At 36.0% G+C, this 12,194-nt stretch overlaps 1 protein-coding gene across 2 annotated transcripts in view; it reads left to right on the forward strand.

The window, feature by feature from the left end:
- Positions 1-1,828: 1,828 nt before the first annotated feature.
- The window catches only part of LOC128220460 (uncharacterized), a 101,655-nt gene continuing 91,289 nt past the window's right edge, over positions 1,829-12,194 (forward strand). Inside the window, exons 1-2 of one of the 2 annotated variants that reach the window (XM_052928869.1) lie at positions 1,829-2,548; positions 2,701-4,815. In XM_052928869.1, coding sequence (XP_052784829.1) covers positions 3,862-4,815 — 954 coding nt within the window. In that variant the 5' untranslated portion in view covers positions 1,829-2,548; positions 2,701-3,861. Of the gene's footprint in view, positions 4,816-12,194 lie in introns of both variants that reach the window. The other variant, XM_052928868.1, reaches the window with a different exon arrangement.

The following is a 12,194-nucleotide window of genomic DNA, read 5'->3' on the forward strand; positions in this document are numbered from 1 at the left end:
AGTCGACTTGTTCTATGGCAACGTATACCGTATATACTGATTATGAGACCATGCAGTCTAGTCGACTTGTTCTATGGCAGCGTATACCGTATATACTGATTATGAGACCATGCAGTCTAGTCGACTTGTTCTGTGGCAGCGTATATCGTATATACTGATTATGAGACCATGCAGTCTAGTCGACTTGTTCTATGGCAGCGTATACCGTATATACTGATTATGAGACCATGCAGTCTAGTCTACTTGTTCTATGGAAACGTATACCGTATATACTGATTATGAGACCATGCAGTCTTGTCGACTTGTTCTATGGCAGCGTATACCGTATAAACTGATTATGAGACCATGCAGTTTTGTCGACTTGTTCTATGGAAACGTATACCGTATAAACTGATTATGAGACCATGCAGTCTTGTCGACTTGTTCTATGGAAACGTATACCGTATATACTGATTATGAGACCATGCAGTCTTGTCGACTTGTTCTGTGGCAGCCTATACCGTATATACTGATTATGAGACCATGCAGTCTAGTCGACTTGTTCTATGGAAACGTATACCGTATATACTGACGATGTGATCATGTTGTCTTGTCCGATTATTCTATGGAATTGTATATCCTACATACAGATGATATCATGATGCTATATTGTTGACTTGTTCTATGGAAGCGTATATCGTACATACCAATGATGAGATCATATAGTGTTGTCGACTTGTTTTATGGTACGCATCCAGAGATTTAAGCCCATGCTTTAAATTGAATAGGAGAATATAAATTGTCTCAAAATGATTAAGATAGTGTGCGTTAGTTACAACATAACGTACACACAGAACAAACTGTAATATTCAATATACACCGTATGAAGTAACTTCAATGTTATATATCTTACTAACTTACGTATCTTTAATAATGTATTTTTGAGATTATATCCAGCAACGTTTATAGTAAATGGTCGTATTTAAGAATTCATTAAAATAAAACTAAACATCTGACTATGTTTGCATCATTTGCGGTTGTAGATTGATATGTTACTTAGATACATTTTAATTCCTTTTATCAGCATAGGTTTTTGACAGTCAGTGATAGAACACCACAAATTAAAAAAAATCGAAAATGTACAGGGGTTTTGTCTAGTATTACCAAAAACACGGCTTCAATTTCCATTATAAAACTGACATGAAGGACGAAATTCATTGATTAAAATATTTTCTGCATGCCATAGCCAATTATTCAAGCAACGAACAGCAGAGGCAATTCAAGACCTATTTTTCCTAGTCCTTTCTTCATTTTAACAAACTGATTTGCATTTTTCAATACCATAAGCTGATAAGAAAGGAATTTGGCGGAGTAATACAAGATATTTCCATGTGAACAACGTGCAATGCCGCATTTTAGCCAGCCTCCCTTTTTTACAAGTAAGAAATCTTGGAGTCTTTCCGAATAAGTATTGCTTGAATGATACGCGTTCCTTCTAATATTGACGAATACTCAAAGAATTTTGCATGAAACTGTGATTCTCGTCTCCAGTATTGATCAACAGTCGTATATCTTAACCAGCATTAGGCTCTTGTCGTGGTTTGTAAAGGAAGAACACTAGTTGTCGCGTTTTCAAGCAGTGTCTGCATTCGTATTTCAGCTAAGAGCTCTCGGAAGCGCATCTTAAATCCGTTCTTTCTATCCATTAAATCGGGAAGTATGTGAGTAGAAAAATCAAACGACTCCCGTTTATTTTTTTTCCTTTCTCGCAATTAATAGCAGCTCATTTGTCAACGGCGAGTGTATACACAAGTTATACTGAAGAAGTAGTTTTACTTAAGGTTTGAAATTGGTTATTTTATCAGAACAGAGGAGTTTTTCCTGTGTCTACAAATTCGATCATAAGGTTCGTTAAACAGTGTGATAAACATCTTTTACGCAATTGAATTTGTTAGAAATGTTTGTGCCATAGGCTATGAGTTACTCAGAAATGAGCTTGATATTGGGACAGGGTCAATAACATTAAATGTTTCACGTACTGCTGATAAAACCCGTTTATCTGCGATAGGTAATGATCATGCCGTGCAACGAAGATTATCCGTAACAGCGGTCATACTGTGCGCATGCGCGGAGCATTTGGAAAACCAATGTGTTTCGGAAGTTACCAAAGATGGCGGAGCACATTCGAGGAAAAGATTTTTCCGTCGCCAACAAGTGATAGTTTAGGAGAAAAAATGTGTGGAAAATTTATAATCTATTGAGAAAATTTGTCTGGAATATGAAATACATCTGTTGCGGTTATGGGTATTTGATTGATGGTGTGTTTTATGTTTTTTCGCTCTTGGTTGAGAGAGCTCATATTTTACCGCTTGGAAATATTTTTGTGTAATTCGAGAGAATAATACTGGAATTAACAAAACTGCTTCAAACAATTGTTTTAATGGAATATACGGGATTCTATCGGGAGTTACTATAATGGAAATACCATAAAATATCACGATTTTACTTTGTAACCATGGATTGTGAAATATTATAGCATAATGTTCTCTCAACAAATTTCAGCGAATTCGTGAGAGGTTTTATTTTTATTAAAATCGTCACGCTATTTTAATATTGAATTTCTTAATTTTTAAGTCAAACTTTGATATTTCTACATTTACTCGTATTAAGGTATTTCTAAATAATTCTTGTCTTAGTAATTTAACAGATATTTTATTTAAGGTTAATATACTTATTTCCGGAAAAGGCTCCCATAAATCCGATAGTGTGTGCTGGTGTTTACACGTATCTTAACAAGAGCGTATAAACTCTTTTCTACATGTGCTAATTACCAATGGTGGTTATGAGCGGAGGTTTATATACGAGAAAAAATCCATATGGTGTTTAATTATGACTGGAAGTATTCTGTGACATCGAAGGAAATAAAGCTGTGTGGTGCTGAATCTAGCTTCTAGTTTAATTGTGAATGATTAGTCTCTTCTCTTTATGTTTGGAATTACTCAAATGCCATTATAAAATCAGAATAAAACTGATGCAAGTACACTGTCCAATATCACTGGTATTTGTTTGATATTCTTGCCAGTAATTCAACAAGGATTGAAGCACTAATCTTGGGATTCTCCTTCGTAATAAAACAGAAGACTGAAACAAATCACGTCTAGAAAGATAACAGTTAACTTTTTCCAGTATTCCTAACAGCATCCAGAGAAACGGAAGCGAAGAAAATCGTGCATACTCTATCTACGAAATAATTACCCAGGCATATGTGTATTACTGAATGCTACCTATTCGCCCTCAGACAGGTAACGAGAAAAGAAAATTGGCATTGAAGATAAGCCAAAGCAGATTGTTTATGTTAGGAATTTCTAAGAATTCTTCAGGGCATTAAACAAACGTGTGCTGGATATGCCCCGCTGATAAAAAGCCGGTGAACAGGTTCATTTCGGTCGTTTATCGTTCGCACAAGTATGCAGATCGTATCACCGAAGCCACATGTATCATCCTGAAAGACACATATGAAATGCCTCCCCATCAGCGTATATGATACATGAACAAAACTCTACCGAACTTAATGACCGATGTACAGGCCGGATTTTGTTACTGTAACTCTTACTTCTGGCTCTTATAGGCTTTTATAAACGGTGACATATTGTTCTGAAGCAAGCAAACGTTTGGTGAGAAGTCTTTCTGATTAAACCCGAGGGAACGTTATACGTTTGCTAAGAAATGTTGGCTTGTGACATTCTTAAATATAGTGCTGATTCTTCAAGAATTTAGAATACACATATTATGTAGTTATTTGAACACGCAGTACTTGAATGGAATGAAGCTCCTTTACATTTCTCAAGTGAATGCGCCCTTTGACCCCGTTCTGTGGAAACTATGGTCAATATAGAGCGGCATGAGGGGATCAGACCGTCCGATAAGCCATGTCTAAACACTACCGACCGGAAACGGAAGACTTGCAATATTTGTGGTTTGTACGCATGCGCAAACGGACGTGAAGGGAAACACGGAAAACCAAACAACAATACCTCAGTTACACATCAAGGCAATAACTGTCGCTGTCATTCAACTGCGCATGCGCAAGTTGGGAACTCCTGTCCAGGAGGGGAGAGGTCATATTTCAGCACAGATTGTACATACTCATCGTCAATTTCATCGACGTCGTCCAAAGTGTCTGATGATAAGTATGACTGTTCAAAACCGCCTTGCCAGGAAACCATAGACCAATCATTACCTTATCTAGAGATTCCACCCGAGGCCAGAGCCGAGTGTTCAATAGAGACCTTGCAGACAAACTGGCTTCCCCACACACCTCATTCCAAAACAAGTCTCATAGGACCTAGAAACTTTAGTGTTACAGTGTTGTGTATATTATTTCCAGTCTTACTCATGTGTAAATGCTGTGTATGCCACCTTTACTCAGACAACCATGTGTCGTGTGATCAGGAACAGAGCTCCAACCCATCTTACCTAACCCTTTTAAACGGAACCGTGCTTCCTCCGTTGTCAGGCCAGTGTTTATCATTGACTACAAACTTAGTCGACGATATATGTGAAATACCATTAAAAGCCTCCCATAATAGGATGTTACTCCTACGCAAAACAAGCACCAATTTCTGTGGTCTTCCATTGGTTAACATACTTTCAAAGGATGAAATCAAAAGAGTGACACAGTGTTCTCGGGATCGAGGCTGTGCACGTGTTTTACGTGCAGTAGAGGAGTTAGATTCAGAACTAAGTGATATGTATTGCCATTTTACGGATGTACTCGCCAGAATTGACTGTGGGGAGATGTTCCAATATTCCCTAGGCAATTGCAGTCGGTGTAAGGTGAGTCCATAAATGCTTTTTAATTTCATAATGACATATAATTAGTCTGGTTGACGGACATGACTATGGCCCTGCATTAACCATTTAAGTATTTTGCTTGTTTGCCAACTTGCCATAAATTTATATGACAATGTACTTTCCAAAGGCATTTTGTCTGAATGGCAAAACTATATATGGTGTTTATAACTATAAGTGTAAAAAAGGAAGCCGATGACTTGTTTTGAACATTTTTACATAATTGATATTCTTGGTATCGTTCTGCGATACTAAATATCGATTTTATCATCGCCTGCCATGTAACCGTGTGTACTCCTATCGCCAATCAAGTTCTAGATCAGATTATATCCCCAATTTTCTTTTCCATGACATTGCATTCCTTAAGAAGTAATTATTTCAAAAGGTCCTATTTTTATATTGTGGTTTTGCAGTGATAAATTATTGTTTGTTTTGTAATTAACAATGGATTATTTCTTAGAGTTTCAGAGGTTTACTTCCTTGTTAAAAATATTGTTCTTTTGAATTGTCACTATGATACAGTTCTACATGTTGACATGCTAATACAAATAAAATCGAACAAATTAATTACAAGTAAACCAGTACTGGTTGTTTCAAAAGTTATGATATATAAAATCAAATTCCTTTTCTGCACTAAATCTTATGTTTGTTGTTGATTTCACGTCATAAGAAAGGTTGCGTAATACCACTGTACGTATTGGCTACTATGTGTGCCCTACGTCATCAAGATGTGTGTATTGTATACAAATTTAAAATGCGAGTTTAATAACAGAAGGGAAGTAAGTAAAACAAGTACATGTACATGCAGGTTTTAGCAACCCATCTATTCACTCCTTAAATTTACATGCCAATCTTATCTGTACATTGAGTACCAGTACACGAACATGCAGTGTTTAGCGACGCCTCCACTCCATGAATCTACATGATACCATTACTGTATGTGCTACGCTTACACATACACGTTCACGTAGCATTAAAAGGCCCCCTCTATTCACTCCACAAATATTTGTACCAGTACTATTTGTGCTACGTTTACACTACACGTACACGTAGCGTTAAACGACCTATTCATTCATTCCATGATTCTACATGATGTCATTACTATATTTGCTTTGCTTACACATACACGTACACGTAGCGTTAAACGACCCCTTCATTCATTCCATGATTCTACATGATGTCATTACTATATTTGCTTTGCTTACACATACACGTACACGTAGCGTTAAACGACCTCTTCATTCACTCCATGATTCTTCATGATGTCATTACTTTATGTGCTACAATACAAATGCACGTACGCGTTTAGCGACCCCTTCATTCACTCTATGAATCTACACGATACCATTACTATATGTGCTACGCTTACACATACACGTACACGTAGCGTTAAACGACCCCTTCATTCATTCCATGATTCTACATGATGTCATTACTATATTTGCTTTGCTTACACATACACGTACACGTAGCGTTAAACGACCTCTTCATTCACTCCATGATTCTTCATGATGTCATTACTTTATGTGCTACAATACAAATGCACGTACGCGTTTAGCGACCCCTTCATTCACTCTATGAATCTACACGATACCATTACTATATGTGCTACGCTTACACATACACGTACACGCGTAGCTTAAAGACGCCTTCATTCACTTTATGAATCTACATGATGTCATTACTTTATGTGCCACGCTTACACATACACGTTCACGTAGCATTTAGCGCCGCCTTCATTCAGTCCATGACTCTACATGATATCATTGCTACATGTGCTACGCCTAGACATATACGTACACGTAGCGTTTAGCTTCCCCTTCATTCACTCAATGAACCTTCATACCATTACCTTTATGTGCTACCCTTTTATTCACTCCATAAATCTCCATACCACTATTATTATCTGTTAGCATTAGATTCATCAGTGAGTGGACTCATTAACTAACTGGTCTTGTTGGTTAGTGAAAGATTTTCCATAGATAATACCTTCGGTCAGTTGTGTAGGAATAATGATTTGTGTTGTCTCAAAATCAATGATTTATCTTTCGGTTATTCATATACATTCCATGGTAATGATGAAACATGTCAAAAGCCTTTGTTATGTATATTTTCTACTTTCTGGGTTCGAAATTCACGAGATAAGTAACTAACTTTACAGTATTAAATATAATTATAGAACAGATACCAATCTTGCGATGCTCATTCAACTACTTACACTTGTAAATCATTCACAAATTTTAACATTTAACAGCTGGTTCAAGTGCAACCTGGGGAATAATTAAGGTATTCGATGTACAACAAAGCGGATGTTTGAAGTTTTCTGACCCCATATTTGTTTGGTATTACAAAGAGGGTTTTGATGCATATTAAAGGAACATGTACAAAGTATACCAACAAATGTATAGCAAACAAGCTTCACTTGCCTTGAAAGAAAAAGATAGCAAAATAGTTCACTTCAAGCATGATCTAAGTGTAATTAAATAACATACATGTATATACTAATGTCAATAATGTTTTTCAGACGTATTTTTACATAATTATTAGTATATTTAGTGCAATAGAAAGAACTATCCTTTAAGGTGACATATAAGTGTGTAGTGCAATACCCTTCAAAATGATATATAAATATGAAGTGCAAGACTAAGCAATGGCCTTTAAAATGATATATAAGTGTGTAGTACAATACCCTTTAAAATGATATATAAATATGAAGTGCAAGACTAAGCAATGGCCTTTAAAATGATATATAAGTGTGTAGTACAATACCCTTTAAAATGATATATAAATATGAAGTGCAAGACTGAGCAATGGCCTTTAAAATGATATATAAGTGTGTAGTGCAAGACCAACCACCACCCTTTAAAATGATACCAAAAATGGGATCACTGGTCAAAGTTTAACTGGATAAAATGACAAGCTGAATTATACCTCGGATACCTTAATGACTTTATTACATTTTTGTGTATTTTAAATATTTGTATTTGTGTGAGCAAACGAACAAGCACTTCATTGTGTGCTCTTGCACACACTTTAACTACTTATAAGCTAATTAGTGAAACACGTCTGCCAGTTCGGTCAAAATGCAAACTGCACTTGAAGCTGAACAAATTGTACGTTGAAAGCGTAAAAGGTTCTAAGTGACATTCTATATAGAAGAATATACAACCTTTTCGATCTAACACCTATACAATGAGCAGTAACGTTACTGGTATTGTTTCAAGCCAAAAACACTTCATTTTTATTTTTTAACGAAACAAATCATACAAATGATATAATATTTCTCGAAGCAATAAAATGGTTTAGGATCGGGCCAGAATCATGGCGTAGGTCGGGAAGCAGGATACAAACAATACTGTTATTACGCCTAAAAGGCACTTACAAAAAATGTCTTGCATGCATATATAAATAAATACAATATCTATATATATATATATATATATATATATATATATATATATATATATATATATATATATATATAGAGAGAGAGAGAGAGAGAGAGAGAGAGAGAGAGGGAGAGAGAGATAAATACATATACAAAACGTTAAAGATGCACTCTTACTCCAAAATGAAATTTACCACAATTAATACAGTTGTTTCAATAGACCAAAAGGATGAATAAATGTCAAAAACAAATGATCGTATGAAGGATACCGAATTTAATTTGATAGAAAGGTTCATAAAACACGGTAGTTCTACCTTATGAGACGAAAGTAGATCACAGTAGATCTTTTAGCACTCACCAATCATTTAATATTTTTGCGTGTTCAGCTATAAAATACACGGTTACAATCTTGTTATCAGTTATTAATATTTATCATGAATGCATCATTTAGTAAGTAGTTCTAGGTTTATCAGTCAAAATTTATGTTTGTTATATATATGAAATTAATTTGGAATAAGAGTGTGGCTTAACGTGATGAAACTATTGAAAGAAGAAAACTCCATAACATTATGTATGATATTTTTGAACAGACATCAACCAGGAATATGTTTTAGCCGCAAAGTCTTGAATATGTCACTTGGAGTGGCAGTAATTGACAATGCCGGGAAAATATTGATTAATAATAACTCGACCACAAGGGCTTGGTTTGTTTACAGAAAACTGTGGACTTTGATTTCTTGTCATGGTATTATTGGTGTTTAACACACGGAATGTCAATGCCAGATATTAAGGTAACATCTGGTATCTGTTGGTCGCATTATCAACATGATCAAGATTGCTTTGCACAGCATTTGCTGCAGTTTGATTGTAACTGATAACACACAAGTGGTATTCGTTTTCGATAGATAAGGGTTCACAAACTGCACACAGTTATCGACTTTGGTTTGCAGTGTGCTGTTATTGTAACAAAAGTAAGATGGTCATTCAGACGACACGCGACCACAATAGGTTTCAGTGTGCTGTTATTGTAACAAAAGTAAGATGGCCATTCAGACGACACGCGACCACAATATATTGTCAAAGTCAAAGTTTAAGTGCATAATTATTAATAGAAGTAAGGGGTAGTTGAGGTTCCATTTACAAACTGCACAGTTATCGACTATGGTTTGCAGTGTGTTGTTAATGAAACATAAGTAAGATGGCCATTCAGACGACACGCGACCTCATTTCATTGTCAAAGTCAAAGTTTAAGTGCATTTAAATAAAAGTAAGGGGTAGTTGAGATTGCATTTACAAACTGTACAGTTATCGACTTTGGTTTGCAGTGTGTTGTTAATGTCACAAAGTAAAATTGCCATTCAGACGACACGTGACCACAATTTATTGTCAAAGTCAAAGTTTAAGTGCATATAAATAAAAGGGTTAGTTTATAAATGGAAGGGGTAGTTTGTGAATAGAAGATGTAGTTGAGGTTCCATTTTCAAACTGCACAGTTATCGACTTCGGTTTGCAGTATGTTATTAATGAAACATAAGTAAGATGGCCATTCAGACGGCACGCGACCACATTTTATTGTCAAAGTCAAAGTTTAAGTGCATTTAAATAGAAGTAAGGGGTAGTTGAGGTTCCATTTTCAAACTGCACAGTTATCGACTTCGGTTTGCAGTATGTTATTAATGAAACATAAGTAAGATGGCCATTCAGACGGGACGCGACCACATTTTATTGTCAAAGTCAAAGTTTAAGAGCATATAAATAGAAGCAAGGAGGTAGTTGAGATTCCATTTTATTTATTTTTACTCTCGTATTATTGATTATCGTGGGACTGTTGATGGAATAAAGGACAATTTAATATGGCGCCTATTTCTTGAAACACCTTAATAGTAATGTATGAAAAGTGCTACAAGCTTAAGTTGCTTATTTCATAAAGCCAAATTACAACTTAAACATAATTTTGATGTAAGAATTGTTTATCTAGGTAACCATGAAGATAATTTCCTTAAATGTCTCATTTTTTTTTTTTAAAGTGAGAATATGACACAGAGTGTACCTTAAACTTGATCGAGAATTTGGGCCTGATAAGCTAATGAAAATCCATGTTTAAAGTCACTCACAAATGCGGAAATAATTCATTATTGTGACGTATAAGCAATGAGAATTTAATGTATTTGTTTTATGTTGTCTTGAATGTCGAGTGTTGTCGTTAATTAATGCGTAAATAAGATTCCAATATTATTGCAGTCAAGAGGTTCGTTTATTGACTTGCCAAATATAATTATGGAGATATACTACACTCAACTCAATTATTTACGGGTCACTTATTAAAACATTTTTTTTTTAAATTCAGATTTCATCAAAACCTTTATATAGTATATTATTATTATATCCCACTGGTATACTTCAATGGCGATACTTTTTTTAGTTACCATGCCAGTAGGCTATTGTCAGATGTCAGTTGTTTTTCACCCCCTAAAATCGTCCAATTGAACATTTCATGTTAATATAAAACCGATGCCTTAACCACTAGGCCACCAGGACTTATACAACAGTGGTGGATATTTTGACCCTTTAACAATACATTGATACCATCACGTGATCATTTAATGATCTAATTACGCAACATCAAAGCCGTTATTAACGCTTATGAAAATAGTGGTCTTCAAAGACGATATTTGAGCAAAGCAAATATCAACACCAGCTGAAGGGTTTCAGCCTTTGATATCCTTGTGTTAATACTCCAAATGATTTGCAACACTTTATTTCGAAATAATAAAGTGCATTTTACAAAACATGATCGAGTCAGTTTAAGAAACTGACTTAAGCTAGAAACTTACTTAAGATGTTTTATGAATAGCGTCCCTATATCACTTAAATTATATGATCCCTTGTGATCCACTGACTGTTAACGTTCCTTATGCTTACTAAGCCGGCGTGCATCTAATTGATCATTAGAAATAATTAGAATATTACCGTACATCATGGCAACGCGGTTACGCAATACTAGCACACTGTATCATTGTGCCAAGTCGGTAATAAGGTATTTCATTATTATCATCGCAAATTTATCTTATGGTTTCAAATTGTTACTAACCACGCACTAATTCATAATTTGCTTTTTTTTCAAATATAAAGGAAGAAAATGCATTCATTAGCTGAGAATTTATGAGAAAGTGAAAAGGATTAACTTTTCTCAACTGAACTTAATTTATTGCATTTAGCAAATTATGCTTATATAAGATGCAAAGGAACGGAGTATGATGTTGAATGAAAAGTGTCGGGGCGAACTTGAAACAAGAAGTGAGAACTATGGTGTTATATAGGTGCCATGTGTGCTTAGTTTTTTCTTTATCTCGTGGCCACAACTTACTTACTCGTTCCCACGACTAAGTATGTCATAGCCACGGAGTAGATAGCACTTTGTCAATGGAACACAGATATAAAGTCACGACATAACTAAGTCGCTGTCACCAGAAAACGTGGAATCGAGTAATAAGCCGTGGCCACGACATAACATAGTCATGGCCCTCTATGTCATCGTACCTCTATGCCACCGTACCGCTAATGCCATCCTCTATGCAACTCTCTATGCCACTGTACCCTAATGCCAACTTCTATGCCACTGTACCCCAATGCAACTCTCTATGCCACTGTACCCTAATGCCAACTTCTATGCCACTGTACCCCAATGCAACTCTCTATGCCACTGTACCCTTATGTCATCCTCTATGCCACCCTCTATGCCACTGTACCCCAATGTCACCCTCTATGCCACTGTACCCCAATGCCACCCTCTATGCCACTGTACCCCAATGTAACTCTCTATGCCAACGTGCCCCAATGCCACCCTCTATGCCAACGTGCCCCAATGCCACCCTCTATGCCACTGTACCCCAATGTAACTCTCTATGCCAACGTGCCCCAATGCCACCCTCTATGCCAACGTGCCCCAATGCCACCCTCTATGCCACTGTAACCT

This window comes from Mya arenaria, chromosome 15, assembly GCF_026914265.1.
Source record: "Mya arenaria isolate MELC-2E11 chromosome 15, ASM2691426v1".
In the NCBI taxonomy this organism is placed as follows: domain Eukaryota; kingdom Metazoa; phylum Mollusca; class Bivalvia; order Myida; family Myidae; genus Mya; species Mya arenaria.